Source organism: Adelges cooleyi, unplaced genomic scaffold (assembly GCF_023614345.1).
Source record: "Adelges cooleyi isolate 19-005CV unplaced genomic scaffold, UGA_ACOO_1.1 ACOO_flye_CR_arks_rails_tigmint_CR_PRNA_1, whole genome shotgun sequence".
NCBI classification, from domain to species: Eukaryota; Metazoa; Arthropoda; class Insecta; order Hemiptera; family Adelgidae; genus Adelges; species Adelges cooleyi.
Window position 1 is genome coordinate 3,747,394 of NW_026095751.1, and position 20,111 is coordinate 3,767,504.

Below are 20,111 nucleotides of genomic sequence, written 5' to 3' on the forward strand. Positions count from 1 at the left end.
AAATCTAAGTAAAAGTCAAATAGTTCAAAATTTTATGTGAAATATCTCATATATGACAAAAGGATAACACGTAAAAAATTAAACATTAATCACAATTTGAAATAGGTATATATAGTTTATTGTATCTACTAAATATTAAAAATGCAAACAAATGAAACAAATGTATTATCATATTCAAATCAAAACAATATTTTTATTTTATATTAAAGGTAAAAGTTGAATATCTTTCCTTTTCTACGTCTTCTACAAACGAGTCGACGACCTTTATTATTTTTTCTTGTGTTTGGTTCTTAGTTATTTGGTTTTTTATCAGTTCTGGTTTGTCGACTAGCATAGATTTTGTTGCATTGAATAATGCTATGCGTCCACCGTGAAAATTGTTAGTTAATAATAATGCTTTTGCATTATTAACCGCATTAATATAGTTCGGGTACATGTTGAATGTAGAAGCTGGACACGAATATGAAAAACAATTTTAAAAGCTGTTTAATAAAATCTAAAATCGCTAGGATCAGGTTTCTATTTAAGATTTCAACAACTGTTTCCAAAAAGTACATATTTTAACGATTATGTTATTCTAAGTACAGTTGACAATAAAACAAACATAGGTTTCCTAAAACTATCTACCCAAAAAATTAGGGTCAGCGGTGTCTACAGAATTCAAATAGGATTAATTTAATTAACCTTATTCATCTGTTCCTTATAAGACAAAAATAAACCAAAATAATATTTTAGATACTCACAGCTTGTTACATCACCTTGTACAAAATATTTTATTAAATCAGTTTCAACAAGGTTTTTTTTAAGGTTTTCTATAGCGTCCGTTGTCTCCTCCTTGGGCGGCGTACCAACTAATGAAATCTGAAAGACATACATACATACATAGTACTATTAGTAGTATCATAGAGTTCTGGTCGACTGTCCTCAAGTACCAGTCGTAATAAAGTATAATAGCTTTACAGCTTCAGTGAACATAGGTCAAAAGAAAATGTTATGAACTTATAGACGCTCTAGCAATTAGTGATAGCTTTGTATATTAAGAGACATAAATGGTTTGCATGATATCAAAGATCACTCCATTCGTTTTCAGTTACATTATATTGCATATAAAAAGTAAAATATTAATATTATTTAAACATTGTGAAAATATTATGTTTCTATAAAAACCAAACATTTCATAAATAGTTTTATACATTTGAAAAATATTCATTTTTGTTATGTTTTTTATTATGAAATGTAACACTTACGATGAGGCCAAATAAATAAATTGCTAATAACACGACACAATGAAGACTGATTGATTTCATCGTAAATATCAGTTTTAAAAACTCTATAATGGCAACAAGAAAAAATATAAAAACATACCATCGAAAAAAAGTTATTTTAAATATGACTTACTTTTTTGATAAACTTTAAGATTAAGTTGTGTGTGAGAACTCAAAAAAAACACTAACACAGTTTATGCTCTGGTTGACATTTTAGAATTCGGTTTGCGACTCTCCGCCACTTGCCGCATTTTCTTAAATTACGAGTTGTTCTTTTTTTAGCAATATATTGTATTTACATAAGATTAATAAATAAAAAAAAAACATTTAAATAGTCTTAGAGGTATATTAGTCGTGTAACAAGTGTAGTTCACACGTGTATCTTTAATTGCATGTGTTCTTAAAAATGTAAGGTTTTGAAATCTTTGATTCATTCCCCTTTGATATTTCTTCATTCGTTTGTTGTGGGTTGTATGTTTCTTCATAAAGTTTTGAAATATATTCCATCCATCTTTTTAATATTTCTCCATTTTCTGTTACATCGTTTCCATATTTGTCCTTTACGTTTTTTGCGTTTATTTGTTTATTTTTCTTTGTTAAGTGACAAACTCAAGATTACGCACATATTTTGCGCCTAAAATATAAAAGCATCTTACTGAAATAATCAATATGTATTTGTTCGATCCAGTTATTCTCCAACTCATTCGCCTTTTGTACATTTTCTTGTATCTCATCAGCGTGTCGTTAATGCTTATCACAACCTTCTCTTCAACGAGTTCCTAAACTTTTGATCGAATTGTTTATCTAGATTCTAATAATTCATACTCTAATGCCGGGTTGCACCAAATATTTACACTGTGATAAACTCAGTTAACAGGAGTTAAAATAAATTCTATTGCATAAACCACGTTTTAAATTGTATCTGTTGTCCAAAATATATTTTATCATTAGTTAAATTACATGGTCATTTATCGCTGTGTAAAAATGTATATATAGTTAAATTTTGGTGCTTGTTGCACAAATGAGTATAAGTTTAAAAAAAAATCTTAATATTATTCATAACATCTCATCAACTACATATCCGCCACCATAGTGACCATTGGGTTAAACTTCAGTTACAATACTAATCTGCATAGTAAATAAGTACTTTAATGTTAATGTAAATATAGTTATTCTTTTTGTTAGGTTATTGCGCCGTGTGACATTAGTTTTATAAGTATTCCCCCCTGTCCCCATTGATTACTAATTTTATGTTTTATGTTTTAATACATATTTTATTTGTTTCAATTTCGCATTAGATTTCAAGTTATTGTAATTACCATCTTTATCACCTATACGTTCCACTTTATCCGTCTTTATCTTCACAATCCGTTAGTATATTACTTATTGAACCACGCGAATAATCGGACCCAACCCGCGTAAAGGACATCCGGCGCGGTCAATTAAACAGTATTAATTGTATCTCATAAAAAAATAATCGTTTTAGTTATACAATTGCGTTGAGCGGAGAAAACCATAGATTTTTTTTATTTGATTTGGATTATAATTTTGGCATTAGTACCGCGAAAGGTGTTTTTGATTGTACATTTAAAGGTAGCGCAGAAGGTAAGTAGCGGATGTGTTAGCAATAGTGTAATATCAGTGGTTCATTTCGATTGAGCTGGCTCGGTAGATCGTTTGGCGGGTAGAAAATGTGTGGTTTGTGCCTATTGTGTTTGTCATATAATGAGTTCTAATAAATGGACTTTTTTGCGGTTTGCCCGTTTTATTATTTTAATTTCATTACTTTGTCAAGTGTAATATATAACAATCATATTATTATCTGTATGTGGGCGTAATTGGCGTGCTTTCGGAAAGCTTAATAATAACTAACTCCAGGTATACCGCGTTGCACGGTCGAACGTGAAAAACTTACTAAAATTATTTTTTATTATTTATTGTTGGTTTTAGAACCACTCGTAAAACCAATGTTTGTACAGTTTTTTTTTGTACAACTATAATTTTTTTCTCGTGTATGTGATTTTATCGTTAAAATAACGTACCTATATTATGTTTTGGTAGGAATTTACAATTTTTACTCGTTGAATGAATTGTGTTGAAATTAAAACATACGATTAGAAATTTTAGCACTAATATTTTTTTCGAGGATACATCTTTATAAATATAATTGTAACATAAAACGATTTTATACTGTATTCAGTATTTTTAAGAATACTTAAAAGATAGTATATAAATGCGTTAACATTCAAGTTTTTAAAGTATTTTAAATATTGCCTAAAATTGTAAAATATCATAAACTAGTGTTTTAAAAAATTGCAATAATTTAAAAATAAAATGAGTTTATTATTCTTAAAGAAATGCTGTGTACGAGAGTACAATTTAATCTGTCCATACAAAAATCAAAATAAAGCTAAGACATCGAAAGATTTTGAATTAAATAAGGGGTTTTTTCATAAACCCGTAACCCATGTTTAACATTTTTCATTAAATTAGAAATATATTGATGCAAGAAAAAATTCAGAATATATTTAAAATAAAATTTATACTTTTGACATTAAAATTACTTAAGCGCTTAGGGGTAATAAATGTTTAGGGTCAGAAATAACATATGTCAAATTGTGAATATTATGTCATAATCGTTGCCAAAAATAAACAAAATCCATTACTTATATTGTTTCACTTAAAATTAATCTTTATAAAGTATACTCAAAAAATAGTGTACTGCAGTTTAAATGTATTTAATATTGTGAGAATAAATTGTGAATTTCTGTAAAATATATTAGACGATATTTTATCGATTAAACGGCGTACACAATAAAATTATTAAAATTGTATAAATCAATCATTTTTTTTTTTTGCGAGTTATTTGTGCTAAAAATAAAACAGTTAAAACTCCGCTGCAAACTAATGTAAACATGTACAGTGTACACACACTACAATATATTTGCATTCTGCTTATTTAGAATTTTATTTCAGCCGACATACAATTCCATCGAGCAGGCTCAAGCAAATTACTTTAACACTTTAACAATTCGTATTTGTATTATAAGTTTTCATGCATTTATGATTATAGTATGTAAGCAATACTGTCCAACATGAAACATTGTAAGTACACTTTCAATACATTTTTATTAAGTTATTATATTATTTATGTTTCTATTTGTTGAGTCTTCCTTGGCTAATTTAACAACCGTAAAGTCGGTTTTATTAAATCGCAAGTCTACATCCAGTACAGAAACTATTTAAATAATGTATAAATTACTGTATATGATACTTCATAGAGTCACATATCAAAAAAACTATTAGCTCTTCTAAATCAAACTCTCTTTTAGGCGATATGTATGTATTTATGATCTAAACTACTTGCTATAGTAGTTACAGAAACAAATTATTATCTATTATATCGGTAGATGGGTGATTTGATGGGGGGGGGGCGTGAATTTTGACAGACTCGAGATAAAAGACTTATTTATGTCTGTAGTAGGAGCGAGGGAAAATAGTATTATTATTATTATTATAATACAATTATGAAACTAAGCAATGTATCTAGGCCAAATGGCAAACAGTTCAAATGTTTATACAGCGAAAATTATATTTATTTCTATTATTTAAAGACGTACAAATTGTGATGTCAGGAGGACTCTCTTGGGCTTGGCCCGGGGAAGGTCTCTCCGCTTAGCATTAACTAGGTGGAGAACTTATTGTATCGACTGTTGTTTTGTGCCATTATACTTTATTTTTAAAGTATAATCTCGACTTGCGTGTTTATTTATAAACGTTACCTTTAGTGTCTCATTTTTAAGAGTTAAAGTTTACCTTTTGAATAACGTGTGCTAGGACAACCTTTTTAGTGATCAAAATTGTAAATAGTCCTTATTCTTTAAAGTTCTATACTTACGGAAATAGTCATTAATCTTGCACTAGGCATAATTGAAAATAGTCCCTAATTACGATTAAACCCGTATTAGGCGTTTGGTCGATTACTACTTAGTGTGGGTTAGTCGTCTGGCTGAAGTATAGTTCCGGAAGGTTTAAGCAGTTGGGCATTGGCTTTGATCAACTTTAAAGGATCCTAGTATAACATCTTTAAAAGGGTATCACGTTGTGCGTATCGAGTCAATACCGCATACGACATGTCGATTTAACGATAAAGTTCGGTCAGCAGCGGTGGTGAGGGAGGACAGAGAACGTCACACTTTTCTCGAATTTTATATAAAAATAAAGACGGTAAAAAACAAAATAACTTTATTGTAAAACTGACAACCGTCAGTTAATAGTAGACCGTGTCTAGTATATAAGGCGTTTATATTTATGTGCATTATTTTTTACAGTTAAAATGAATCTTTACTACATTTTAATAACGTCTACCTTGGTAAAAGTTTTGGCAGATGATACAGCCATTGGTAATTATTTTAATTTTTCAGATACCTACGAAAGGTAAATAAATCTAAAAACGAATTTAATATATATTTTTTCCTAACAGCGGACTATAAAAAGTTGGTTTTCTTTACAAGTCAGTATCATTCTTTTATAAAAAATGTATGAATTTTTATGTTTGGAAATTTTACTGTTTTCAAAAAGGTTTTAAATCATTTATTACAGACTTACAAATCGAGCAGGCATTGTCTAAAAGTAAGATAAATTTAACATGAACAATGTATATACAGCTAAAAAAGTTGTTTATTATGTTCGTCTGATTTTAGGACGATTTATAAAATTAAATTAAAAAGAAATTAAAAGCTTAAATAATATCAGTATTTCAAACACTATGTAAATAAATAATTGATGAAAATGAATAATTTATATATAAACTAAAAAAATATTTTCTAGAATTTTACAAGGCTATATGCAATGACTATTTAACCTAATAGGTTGAGTCACGTTAAGTTAAATGGTCCCCACTTAAAGCCCAGTGTACTAAATATTCTGAAGACTTTTCTAGCTTAATGATTTTATTTTAAACTTTTTTTTTTGTAACTCAAACCATTATGCGTTTATTTTAGGAGGTGGATTGAAGACTGTGATTAAACGTGTTGTTATTGGAAGAGCAACGATGAGTATATGACAACAACATAATTTAAAAAGCCAGTACAGTAGGGTTGGGGCGGGTGAGGTTACAGGTCCATTTGAGATAATATAGATGAAAATGATAAAATGAACGCTCTGATGCCAATCTGCAATTTTAGAAATACAAATATTGAGATTGTACGTAATGACAATAATGTGCTTTAAAATTTATTTTTGATATTAGGGTGAACACGATTAGGGTTGATAGTCTGTTCATAATCATTTATTTCCATAGTTACGCATGTATCATAACCGAAATATAATACAAATATATTCAATTATTTGTTGATATGTTGGTTCAGTCACCCATAGCAACTTAAAAATTGACTACGCTCAAGGTGTAAATTTTCCATTTGAGCTTCCATGTGGAGCTGAGAAGGTATTGTATTTATAATAATGTGTTTTAGTTTTTTACTTTTACTACTACTCACTTACGTATAATATTTTCTTACAATGCTTGGTTTAGTCTATACTGGTTTAAATCAACTGTCCAGAGATTCACATAGCATTTATTTCAAATATCAGTTATAATTATGCCTATAACCTCCCCGTGCCACTATGCCCAGACCTTACTGTACCAGCTCAAATTGAGAAAAATAAGGGTTTAAACGGTTTTGCCTTGGGGTCTTTATATGTTACAACCCTACACTATATATTTATATACACAGGGTGATTCATTTTGGGTAAGACACTCCATTTTCTCAGAAGATATTAATATTTTGAAAAAAAAAATTCCCTATACTTTCGGGCACACAATGTACTATACTTTTCAATATTTTGACAATTTTTATCACCAACGCTTGTACGAAAAAAATCGTTGAACGTGATTTTTTTAAACGGTAACATATGTTTTTACTTCTATAATTTTGTAGGCAGAGAATTAAAAAACATGTTGGCGTTAGAATTTTTAATGTTCATCCATTTGTTCGTTAGCTATGACTTTCTGAAGATATTACATTTTCACTTAATAATTGTGATATTTTTTCATCTATAAAAAAAAATATTTTTCAACAGTTCAGTGTCTACTCTTTATATGAAGTGAAGTGTTTATAAAAGATCGACTCTAACCTAACCATAAAGACCTTTGGATTTTGATGTTTACGGCTCACGTCTCGAAGTGTTGTGTGAAATAAAATACTAATATGTTCTAAGTTATCTCGTGCGGATTTCTTTGTACATATTATATATTAATGTTGTTTTCTAAAATGTCTAATATAGTTACGTGCATTTTATACTGTGAACTACAATTTACGATGAAAGCTAATAAACAAAAGGATTTAATAAACCAAAATTTAGTTAGTAGTAAAATTTGTATGTAAAATGCCGAAGTTGTTTTAAACTAAATTCTCCAGTGGCTTAAGACTTGAAACGAAATGGCCATACATATTTAAGTATAACAATATTCTGCATAATTATTGTGATGATGTGTTTTGCATTTCATTATAAATGGTTATATTATTGCCAGTTACCAAAGTTAATGGTTCAAAATTCAATTCAATGTAAGTACTGTTTAAAAATAATGTCACAGTTTTAATTTATAAATTTATATTTACATGTTTTTTTTTATTTAGGGACAATTATGCGGTAAAACATATAAAAATGCGGTTATCGAATATAAAATCAAACACAAAATAAGTGTTTGACTATCGTCAGTATATTATGCATCAGAAATTTTTTTTTAAAATATATGGTATATTAATAAAGGGACAGTGACATTTTATATCGATGGTGACACGGCAAAAGGGTCTAAGCGACACTTTGGGTCAAATCGACACGGTTTATACTATTGGTTAAAAAAATATATTATAACTCCTATATATTATAATATAGTTATATGATTGAAAAATTCCCAATTCTTACTAAAAAAAAAGTTATTGGGAATTTAAAAAAAGAAAATAGTAAAATACACGTTTAGTGGCCATCCTGAAAACTGAAATATGTCGCTTAGACCCTTTTGCCGTATCACCATCAATATGTTAAATACCAAACAACAGCAAATCTAACTTATACATTTGTCATTTTTCAATTTTAACAAAAACATCTTAGAATTTTAGTCATAATACTACTATTATATAAAGAATAATGTAATTTAAAATAGAAAAATCAAAAATATAATTATCCAATAGAATGTAAATCATAACTTTAATAATTACTTAAATCTAATATTTTAATGCAAATCATGTAACGTAAATAATATTTATTATAATTTTTTACTAAATAGTTTAAGGTAATATAATGTTAGTTTAAAAAATATTTAATTTAATTTATCATTTTTTTGTATATGAATACCTAATATATGTTTAGTTTGTTGTCAATTATGCCAAAATTAAAAGATAACTAACATAAATCGAATTTATTGGTAATTCCATTATGGAGGTAGTTTTTGCTAGCCTGTTTGACTAGTTTATATTTAACACAGTTAAAAAATATGTATAAAATAAAATATGTCTCTACTGTTTTGAAATAGAGGTACATTTTTAATTATTAGCTTCAATCTGATTATAATTTTACTTCTTTAGAAATAGTATTATATAAAAGATGCCTAACATGTTAACCTATATTTAATTATTTTTACATGCTCTAGTTTTCCATTAAAAGTAAAAATATTAACCAACAAATCTGGTTTTAAAACTCTAAAATATACTCTTAATTATAGTAGATAACAAAGGTAAATCCTATAACAAAGTTGTAAATTTGAATTAATAATAAAGTGCACCCAATAACAATTTGATATTTGATTGAGTCTTCGAAATTCTCAAGAGAGAATTTTTATTGTGCATACCAAGGAGCATTGCACAATTTTCAATTAAAATTTTAAATTTTATCGAGACTTTTATTTTGGTTACCTGACGCGTTAAATTTAAAAAAAATAAAAATAAAAGCATAGATTAATTTATGATAATAGAGTAAAATTCTTTTTTTTTCAAACTAACTTTAGTTAATTTACTACAAATTTTAACTTGACAGATTTAATTTAAAATTGAATTGAATTTAACTTATAAAGTAAAATGTTATATATATAACCAATGTCTTACTATCGCATTTGGAAATTAAATTTTGAAAATTAATGTCCATTGTAGGTATTCTTTTATCAAACACAGACAAAAGTTATCAAAATCGGACTAGTCTGCGTGCTGCGATTATTTTTCCTGAAGGACATGTCTTTGTTTAATAGCTTGATTATATTCGTTTTTAATTGTGCATAAACAAAATTTTAAAGTTAAATTACAAATTTCCTGTTCCCTACTACTAAAGAATAAGAACCCATTTTTCCTAACCCAGACTCAAGCGTGACCAACCTTATTGATCTGTACAGCTGCAGTGTATAAAGCAGTCATTACATAATTATAACAGTGGGTTTTTGCAGACTGCAAGTACAAAATCTCTTTCCATTAGTCCAATAGCATTCTGGAACTTCACTGCTAAATCAATGTTTCCAATACATTTAAGAGCTTGATAAAAGCGTTTAATTATTTTGATCAACATTGTCACCACAGTAACAATAGTTTCTGAAAAAAAAAAATGTTTGTTCAAAAAATGATATTAAATCAAATGTACTGTTATTATACCTTCAGTCATAAAAGTCATTTGACATATTTGGTGAAATGTAGCGCCTAAACACCACAAATCTCAAGAATACAAAATAAATGGTTGAAACCTATCTTCATAAAGCACCTTTGTTTACTTTCAATTGTTCTTTGTTCTATTCATCAGCAATTTGTTGGGCGAGTATCTAGACCATAAAGCAATTTTTTTTTATAAAATAAATTGTGAATATTTTGTATTATCGTCAACAGTGAGTTGTACTATTTGTTATACCCTGAATTTCGTTTTATTTAGCACCATTTTCCCTAAATAAATAGTACGTTCATAGTTTTTTACTGACATTCTGTCACTTTCTTCATGACGTACAAAAAAACTAAGAACTACAAATTGACGAGTAATTCAAACTTCACAATCACACCGTTGTCAAATAAGTCGACCATCAGCAACTCGTCAGCTCTATGTATTCCATTAGACATATTTTTAAATGTATGAACTATATATTGATAGTAAAGGGTTTAAAATTAAGGAAAAATAGCATGCCAACTCTACAAGTAAATACCTTATTACCTACAATAAACAATTCAATACTATTTAATCGAATCATTTACCTAATTCTATATTGTGATAGGTATTCTAATGAAATACATAGTGCTGACGAGCTGTTGATGGTCGACTTACTTGACAACGGTGTGATTATGAAGTTTGAATTACTCGTCAATTTGTAATTCTTAGTTTTTTTGTACGTCATGAAGAAAGTGACAGAATGTCAGTAAAAAACTATGAACGTACTATTTATTTAGGAAAAATGGTGCTAAATAAAACGAAATTCAGGGTATAACAAATAATATAACTCACTGTTGACGATAATACAAAATATTCACAATTTATTTTATAAAAAAAAATTGCTTTATGGTCTAGATACTCGCCCAACAAGTTGCTGATGAATGGAACAAAGAACAATTGCAAGTAAACAAAGGTGTTTTATGAAGATAGGTTTCAACCGATATTATGTATTCTTGAGATTCGTGGTGTTGAGGCGCTACATTTCACCAAATATGTCAAATGACTTTTATGACTGAAGGTATAATAACAGTACATTTGATTTAATATCACTTTTTGAACAAACATTTTTTTTTTCAGAAACTATTGTTACTGTGGTGACAATGTTGATCAAAATAATTAAACGCTTTTATCAAGCTCTTAAATGTATTGGAAACATTGATTTAGCAGTGAAGTTCCAAAACGCTATTGGACTAATGGAAAGAGATTTTGTACTTGCAGTCTGCAAAAACCCACTGTTATAATTATGTAATGACTGCTTTATACACTGCAACTGTACAGATCAATAACGTTGGTCACGCTTGAGTCTGGGTTAGGAAAAATGGGTTTTTATTCTTTAGTAGTAGGGAACAGGAAATTTGTAATTTAACTTTAAAATTTTGTTTCTGCACAATTAAAAACGAATATAATCAAGCTATTAAACAAAGACATGTCCTTCAGGAAAAATAATCGCAGCACGCAGACTAGTCCGATTTTGATAACTTTTGTCTGTGTTTGATAAAAGAATACCTAAAATGGACATTAATTTTCAAAATTTAATTTCCAAATGCGATAGTAAGACATTGGTTATATATATACTATTTTACTTTATAAGTTAAATTCAATTCAATTTTAAATTAAATCTGTCAAGTTAAAATTTGTAGTAAATTAACTAAAGTTAGTTTGAAAAAAAAAAGAATTTTACTCCATTATTATAAATTAATCTATGCTATTATTTTCATGGTCAGGTAACCAAAAAAAAGTCTCGATAAAATTTTAAATTTTAATTGAAAATTGTTCAATGCTCCTTGATATGCGCAATAAAAATTCCTGTTGCCTTCTGCATTCTCCAGCCGTTGACCATCTGATGTGGTTCATCCGCCTTTTCAAGGTAGTTTCCTACCTTGAGGACAAGAGATTGCCCCACTCTACACAGCTCATCCGTCCCTAAGGCCGTTGGCTTTGTAGAGTTGTCTCCTTATCCCAGGAGACTTTCGGTGTTCCTATTAATCGCCTTTTACGATAGGGGGAACAGCCCGTGGCCTTATTCTAACCCGAGAGCCACACGGGCAATAAAACAATTAAAAACACATACTTTCAATATTTTGAAAATTTTCATCACCAATCCTTTTAAGCCAAAAAGGGTTATTTTTAAATGTTTACACATTTTTTTAATTACGTAAATTTGATGATAAAAAATTAAAAAATATGTTAAAAGTAAAACTACCCACAAATGCCATGTTGTTGTGGATTCGCGCAAACATAGAGTGATGTGGACAAGACCGATTGATAAAACGCTGTTGATACAACCTTCAATTTAAAATCTTACATAAGTATTTTTATGTTAGTGTAATGTGTATTCGTTATCGTCTAACGGACAATGCAACAGTAATGACAGTTATGGGCTACAGGTCTTTGGAAAAACGAAAAAATATCACAATTATTTAGTGAAAATGTAAAATCTTTAGAAAGTCATAGCTAACGAACAAATAGATGAAAATTAAAAATTCAAACGTCAACGTATTTTAAATTTTTTTGCCTACAAAATTTTAGAAGTAAACACAAATGTGACCATTCAAAAAAATCACGTTCAACGATTTTTTTCGTATAAGCGATGGTGATAAAAATTTTCAAAATATTGACAAATATAGTACATTGTGTACCCGAAAGTGTAGGAAAATTTTTTTTTTCAAAATATTAATATCTTCTGAAAAATGAGTTTCTCACCCAAAATGAATCACCCTGTACATCTTCAGTCAAATTTTCAAACCTTAAGTCCTAAAACTTAAGTACCTAAAAACTGAAATAAAGAAAAAGGTTCCACCCCATTGAAGGTATAAGGTTTGGGATATTTTTTAGGTTGTCTTACAGGTGGCTCTTATGTGAGCCTCCTCCTCGTTGCCTTGTCATGTTAATTTTCTCGTTGAATTATCTAAATTTACTCATTGTACATATAATATAGATTGTAAATATTCTCAACAAACGTTAAAAAAAAAAAAAAAAGGTTGTCTACGTTAATTGGTAGTGCTATGTCTAAAGAGTATTAGTAGTTAAGGTTATACTAGTTCTTGATGTTGCTGGTGAACTTAGTTTTGGGCCCAACAATTTACTTTTCCTGTACAATTTGTGATCTATTATAGGTCCAGAAAAAAAAAATAAAAACAATACCTTTCAGCTCCGCGACAAGGCTAAGATAAGATATAAATTGAAAATAGAAAAAATAATTAAATGTGAAACAAAAAGACTGCAACAACAATTTATCTTAATAAAAATGTATCTGTAATATAAATTACATTTTTTTCTTCAAAATCTAAATGGAATTTTTCTGACAGAGAACACTGATATTACCTCTTTCAACCTTATCTACACATTATATTTTATTCTATAAGCCACAACTTCTTCAATTCAGTCATTGTTTTTTAAAATCTTCACTATGTGTAATATAATAAAACTATGCATATTTCTACCGAATATATCGCATATATTTTTTTACATAGACCTCCTATTTTTAATTTTTAATAGAATACTAAATTAAACTCAATTGTATTAATTCATTATTTTATATTATAATAATTTCAGAGCAAATTGCTATGATGTTGGCTGTTCCGGGTAATTGTTATCTCTGGTTATGTTGGTCGTAGTTCCACATAGTTGTTTGTTAATTTGTAAGTGTTAAATATTTTCTTTTTAATTTCAGAATCAGCAGACACTACTAACATAGCAGGTAACCACTTTCATGTCTTTCATATATTTTATAACTTTTCAAACAGAGTACTATATGATATATTAATTTCTACCATTAGAATAAAAAAACATTAAATGATTTTTATTATTTTAATTTTAGTATGTATAGCTGACCAGGTTAAATTGCAAAGAGAAATAATTTGTGCTACATGTAAGTATTAAAAAAATGGAACTGTTTTTTTCTCCGCTTCCCGGAAAAACATTGAATGATTGTTATGTTATGACATTACGGTCCGTATAACTTTAAGCTAAGCCAAGCCTAAGTTTTGACATTTTGTTCTAAATGTTAAAGTTGGATAAATTCTAATAAAATTACTTATAGTTTTATTGACCTTTATATTAAATACCGTTATGACGAGTATCCAGTAGGCCATGTAACAAAAATAGAAAACCTATCTGTTGGAGAATATTCCAGAGCAGTTATGCCAACCGAATATGCCTACCGTTCTAAAACCGAAACGAAAAGTTAATTTCGGTAATGCCAATGATATTATATAATATTATACTACATTACATTATATTATCGTATTCCGTATGATACACACAAATGAAAGGTCTTTTCAATGTAAAATCCGCCTGTGTTTAAACCGTACAGAAAAGTTAATGTTGACCAATGTCTTTACTGTCTTACTGTATATGTAACGAGATAGAGCGAATAAAACGAGTATGCATTGTCAAACTAACTCATAGATGATATTATGTGGTTATAATATTTATTATGTTGAAACACGATGGACTAGACAGACCTGATTCATCGTCAGAAAAGGCAGAAAACGAATAACGAGCTCTGCTCCGCAGAACGAGACATAAAAATATATCCCGGTGGTATTGCGGACTCGTACGCAAGCTGTTAAAACATAATATGTAATATTTTTGTTAGTCTTAGTTTTTTATTTAGGTTGCATTTCATCAAACTACATTATGACCACTTTCGTTTTGTTTTTCTCTTTATCTATGTACGAAGTCGGTAGAGGGAGGTCTTCGTCGTCACTACAGTAAGATTTCTGTTCGGTTTCGTCGTTGGAAGACGGTGAACTAGAGAGAACGGATTCATCGTCAGAAAAATCAGAAAACAAGATGCTGGACGCTGGCGAAGAAGCCTGGAATGTTATATATCTTGATCATTATGATTATCATTATCATTATCTTCAGCATAACCTGTATATTTATCAGTATCTTAGTCTTAATTCAAATCTTATCTTTATGGTAATGTAATATTTTTTCAATTTTAAAGGTGAGCAAAATATTAAAGTCGTACTTCTTAAAGTGATCTTATCATCGATGTATATTACTTTTGTTAAATATTTTCTTAAACAATTTTAAGACAAGTATGAGTATAGATAGAAAATAGACATGTAAGCATGACATAGCGGCATTTAAAAAATCATATTTTTTAGTCAAAACAACATAGAAAAAGATTTGGGTTTATTCCAAATTTTCTTGTAGTCAGAAATTAAAGTTGTATCACTTTGCAGCAAAAAAAAAAATGTCATTCTTAAATACACTTAGAAAAAACGCAAGAGAACATAAATTTATCGTTTTATGTGATTATGATAATTTTAAACATCAAAGGATTTCACGCCAGCGTCCAGCGCCTCGTATAATATGTTGAAAATTAAACATAAAAATGATAAAACAGAAGAACACTCCTTTAAAAAATTGTTTGAAGTCGTTGAAACTAAACCTATAGATGTGCATTTAAAAAACTATAAAATGCTTACAACAGAGGAGTATTTGGTAAAAAATGAAGTCAAAAATACCTATGACGATTTTCTGTCTTCAAAGATATTCTGTCTATAGCAACGTATAGCGACGAACTTGGTTTTCACAAAATGTTCAACCTTCCTCTGGGTAGTTCTTGATCGGCGAAGCTCCCTCTACCGCCAATTGTTCCCAAACGTTAGCCATACTCAAAAAGCACAAAATTCCAATTAAAAACACGTTGCATTTGGCAAAAGGACAAACACCGTATTGAGAGAATATATTACATATACTTGGTAACGTTCAGCGTTCGCAGATTTTAAGCTAGCCAAAAACATATCTATGTTAACTTAACATTTTTTGTGCACAATTTTCAAAGTTAATAGTTACTGAGTTTTTAATAAGAACGTATATTATGATTATAATTGGAGTAATTTATACGTTTGTTACAGCTATCCCTGTACCTCAAGTTGAACCAGACCTAGGTACTCACACATTTATTATATATACTTTAATAGCTCTTAAGGCTTGGATTATCAATCGAATTTTATTCGACAGTAATTCAATTAAAGTATTATTTTAAACATTTTATTACTGTGCCAAAAATAATGTGGCTTGTACCTACTAGTTATAACGTAAATGTACCATGTAGAGATAAATCTATTGTAATTTAAGTTATTGTCGGTAAAATTTTTTAAATTGGATAAACAAAGCTTTCAGAACTGTATGTTACAGCTGGTTTTTAATGATACACTAAATATTTGGAAAAAAATGTTTGAATAGCATTTATGTTTTGGATAATTCATTTTAAAGTTATTAAAATTCAAAATTTAGGAAGGGAAAGTAAATATCAAAAACTGGTTATCAACCAGTCAAAATTTTCAGCAAATATTCTTGGTTTACAAAATTGACATGACATATGCATTATTGTTTAAAAGTCTTAACTTCATAGGGTTTTAACAAATAGAACTGGAGTTATATAAATGAAAAATATTTTAAACTTGAGCTAAATATTTGCTTTGAAAGTATGAACGAGAATAATTTAAAAAAAATTTAATATCTTTTAAGATATTGACTAGCTTATAGTTAGTGAACTGGCTTGTACGAAAAATAGTTTTCTTACGTCAGTATTCTAGTTCTATTCTTAACAACTTGTGTTCTTATTGAACATAATTAATATTGTTTATTTGGGTCATGGAATATAAGTATGTTATAAGTAATAAATATTATATAACCTTATATGGTATTATATGTGTGCACTATAGAAGTCATTGAGTAATATTTAAAAGTTGTTTTATACAAGAACCAATTACATTTGTAACCTAGATTATATCATATATAAGACATAGTATTAAGGTGTTGGATTTACCATTCTATTACGGCTGTAACGTACATTGTATATATTATTCTCTATATTTATACTGTGTGTTTTTATGTTTAATAGTATTGTGTTCAAACATATTATTGTTGTGTTTTATTTTCTACTTAAATACTAACTTCCACCAAGATATACAGGCGTATATCGCAATAGTTTTAATGTTATATTTTCTTTCCAGGAGATAATTGGTTTACGATGCTTAAAATGGGTAAATTTTAAAAATATTATTCAATATTATATTTTTATATGTACAAACATTTTAAGATCAAGGAGTTTAAAAGGATCTCTTTTTATAGTTTCTTAAGATCTTGAATAAAAATATCATCCAGGTTTCCCTTATCTTGATCAGATTCGAATCCAGTAAAGCCAAAGTTGCCCATTGATTCCTTTTGCCAATTTTTGTGTTTGGATCTACGATCATCGAAACTTCCGAACCGATTTATTCATATAACAAATCAATGGATCAGAAATCGTACCATATTGGTATTAGAATACTAAACATGAACATGATAAAAGTACTATATTAGGCCAATACTTTTATATTGTCACCTTTTCACCTTCGAATACGTGAAAAAACACTATACAAATTTACATGTTTTTTATGTCAAATTAATATAATAATTGCAATTAGTACATTCAATCATCAATAATATAGAAAACATATAACATGCAATTTTAATAAAAAGAATAAAGGGTTGAAATTGGATATAGACATACAGTGGCATGGGGGCTCAAAAAGGCTCATAAAGTTAGATAGGTAACTTATAACCAATATTTGCAACGTAAGGGATTATTGACTAGGGAAAAATAATTTTGATAATTTTTTGCTGTTTCAAAATGATCCATACAATTTTAAACTATTAAAATTATTTTAACTGAGATTTGAAATTTAAGTTATTGAAAACAAAGTTATCAAAAATTTGTCTACTTTTTAAAATTAACAAACGTTAATTATTAAATTCATTTGCGTACTTCAACAAAATAGTTGCAGTATATTTATTATATTTCTGTTATTTTTTTTTTCAATCGTAATAAAAACTTAAACAAATAATAGTACAGTTCTTTGAAATGCAATTTGTTTTTATTTTTATTTCTTCCTATCAACGATGTAATTCATTAATTGTTGCAGATTTTGGAGATAATTTATTGCCAGATCTTGGAACTGCCAGAAGAGTTATGACAAAAGAAATTACAAAATCTTTAGTCCTTGCCGCAATACGTAAATATTAATATATACTTGTACTGGTTTTGCTTTTAAATAATATATTTATTTTTTTAATTACATTATTCAAAACAAGAATATAAAAAGATATTACGTATTAAATTTCTTTACAATTAAACCAATATAAAGTTTCTAGGTTACCAGTAAAATTAATTATGAATGAAAATACATTTTTTTTTTGCTTTCAAAAATATTTTATATAATTTTGATGAGTAATAGGTTATGAAATACAGGTGTTCGATCATGATACTGTGTATAAATAAATTATTTATTCGGAGTAAAATGGCTATACAATACGAATATCCTGTATATTATAATTACTTTTCTATAATTTGTTATATACAAATTTATTAGTTATGTGTTTCATAGTAAAGCACAGCGATAATTAGTAATTTAAATTTAAATATTTTTTCTAAAGACTTTTTATATTTTTTAGTTGGATACGAATCAGCTTTCAGAGATTTCAAACGGATGTGTCGTTTAATAGGTTTGTTCAGAAGTATAAAATTCCCAGCTTCATATGTATTAACTGCCGAAGTTGACAATTGCGGTACTTGTACCCTAACAGGTACAGACGGAAGTGTTAGCAAATATAGATTCGTCGACGAAGTAATTTGGGAAGTAGAAGTCGATAAACTTACTGAAGTAATACAATTACTCAGAAGTCAGGTTGCCAGTTGGTAACATATACCAGCAATCGTAATTGTAAATAATTGACAATTGTATTGCATTGTTGTTTCTTTCAATCATATTTATATACTGTTCTTATATCTATATTTACGAATTATTCAATGTATTAAATACAAAATAAAATGCATGAAATAAAACTTACTTAATAATACTATTAATAACAAGTATTAAAGACCGCGTATGTTATGCAAATTTAAAGAAGACCGTCTTACTGTCAGGAGGTACAAGCTGTACACTAGTTACCGCTAAAAGATCCAACTCAATGCTAATAAACATATAAAAATCCTATAAATTGTGCATATTTCTTATTAAATTTAATCATCCTACTTATAAGTAATTATGATATTAATATTTTGTATATGTTAAACTATGACGAGTATCCAGTGGGCCATCCAACAAAAATAGATAACTCGATTGTTGAAGAGATTCCAGAGCAAATTGGTCTAACAGATTGGGATACCATCTCAAGATATTTATTAAAATGTGAGCTTACCTTGAGATTTTTTAAAAACTCACATTATCCTGAAAATCATACATAAAAAAGTTTGTTTTAATGTGTATCTTGAGATCAGCATGCCGATTAAAAACAGAAATAGGTAATCACACATGCTACACAGTTTTTTTAATTTTTTTGTACACCATTGTAATTTATATTAGGTAGTGAAATACCGTAAGACTTTAATTGCCATTTTTTACTTAAACACAAGTTACATTCATTTATATTAGGTCATGTATTCAATACATAACCATATCATCTTGATTTAAGATGTTAAGATGAATGCGCTATATCTTGGTGGATTTGTGAGATCTTTGAATAAGTACTGAAAATTATTTTTGCTTTTTATATTAAACAAATAGCACCAAAGAAGAAAATTCCGTAGTGCTTCTACAAAAAAACTATGATCATTCGAATAGCCTTGCATATGCAAAAAGACATTTTCTGAAAAACCTGACCTCACAAAATACATATTAATACACACTAGATAAATGCTGTTCTAATGTGAATTATGGTATAACGGGACATATTGTGATCGAGCGCACCAATTTATTTCAAAGTACTATCGAAATTTCATACTATGTTTTATGTGTACTATGTATATTTTAAGACAAGTATGAGTATAGATAGAAAATAGACATGTAAGCATGACATAGCGACATTTAAAAAATCATTACTTTTAGTCAAAACAACATAGAAAAAGATTTGGGTTTATTCCAAATTTTCTTGTAGTCAGAAATTAAAGTTGTACCACTTTGCAGCAAAAAAAAAATGTCATTCTGAAATACACTTAGAAAAAACGCAAGAGAACATAAATTTATCGTTTTATGTGATTATGATAATTTTAAACATCAAAGGATTTCACGCCAGCGTCCAGCGCCTCGTATAATATGTTAAAAATCAAACATAAAAATGATAAAGCAGAAAAACACCCCTTTGAAAAATCGTTTGAAGTCGATGAAA

At 28.3% G+C, this 20,111-nt stretch overlaps 2 protein-coding genes across 4 annotated transcripts; one reads left to right on the forward strand and one right to left on the reverse strand.

Moving 5' to 3' along the window:
- Positions 1 to 111: 111 nt before the first annotated feature.
- LOC126835514 (uncharacterized) lies at positions 112 to 1,495 on the reverse strand. Its single transcript, XM_050568169.1, has 4 exons — positions 1,399 to 1,495; positions 1,248 to 1,330; positions 744 to 861; positions 112 to 450 (listed from the first exon to the last, which is right to left on the reverse strand). Exons 2-4 carry the CDS (start codon positions 1,305 to 1,307, stop codon positions 194 to 196), a joined length of 435 nt encoding a protein of 144 aa, XP_050424126.1. The 5' UTR covers positions 1,308 to 1,330; positions 1,399 to 1,495; the 3' UTR covers positions 112 to 193.
- A 1,559-nt stretch (positions 1,496 to 3,054) lies between these two features.
- On the forward strand, positions 3,055 to 18,903 carry LOC126835410 (uncharacterized). Of its 3 annotated transcripts, XM_050567989.1 has the most exons (13): positions 3,055 to 3,143; positions 4,242 to 4,370; positions 5,597 to 5,668; positions 5,749 to 5,778; positions 5,847 to 5,897; positions 6,269 to 6,322; positions 13,497 to 13,526; positions 13,615 to 13,641; positions 13,762 to 13,812; positions 15,815 to 15,847; positions 16,919 to 16,948; positions 17,870 to 17,959; positions 18,399 to 18,903. In XM_050567989.1, exons 2-13 carry the CDS (start codon positions 4,361 to 4,363, stop codon positions 18,644 to 18,646), a joined length of 726 nt encoding a protein of 241 aa, XP_050423946.1. In that variant the 5' UTR covers positions 3,055 to 3,143; positions 4,242 to 4,360; the 3' UTR covers positions 18,647 to 18,903. The 3 variants fall into 3 exon arrangements, with proteins under 3 accessions (XP_050423946.1, XP_050423957.1, XP_050423954.1); XM_050568000.1 differs by lacking the exon at positions 3,055 to 3,143 and having other exon boundaries at positions 4,093 to 4,370; positions 18,450 to 18,903; XM_050567997.1 differs by lacking the exon at positions 3,055 to 3,143 and having other exon boundaries at positions 4,111 to 4,370; positions 5,868 to 5,897.
- The last annotated feature ends 1,208 nt before the right edge of the window (positions 18,904 to 20,111 follow it).

What these genes read in the sequence shown, in the direction of transcription:
- LOC126835514 (XM_050568169.1), bottom strand. Translation starts at nt 1,307, where the DNA reads ATGAAATCAATCAGTCTTCATTGTGTCGTGTTATTAGCAATTTATTTA. An exon ending in TTTATTTATTTGGCCTCATC is followed by an intron (nt 862 to 1,247) that starts GTAAGTGTTACA and finishes TATGTCTTTCAG; the next exon opens with ATTTCATTAGTTGGTACGCC. An exon ending in ACAAGGTGATGTAACAAGCT is followed by an intron (nt 451 to 743) that starts GTGAGTATCTAA and finishes ATTCGTGTCCAG; the next exon opens with CTTCTACATTCAACATGTAC.
- LOC126835410 (XM_050567989.1), top strand. An exon ending in CGAGCAGGCATTGTCTAAAA is followed by an intron (nt 5,898 to 6,268) that starts GTAAGATAAATT and finishes CGTTTATTTTAG; the next exon opens with GAGGTGGATTGAAGACTGTG. An exon ending in AGACACTACTAACATAGCAG is followed by an intron (nt 13,642 to 13,761) that starts GTAACCACTTTC and finishes TTTTAATTTTAG; the next exon opens with TATGTATAGCTGACCAGGTT.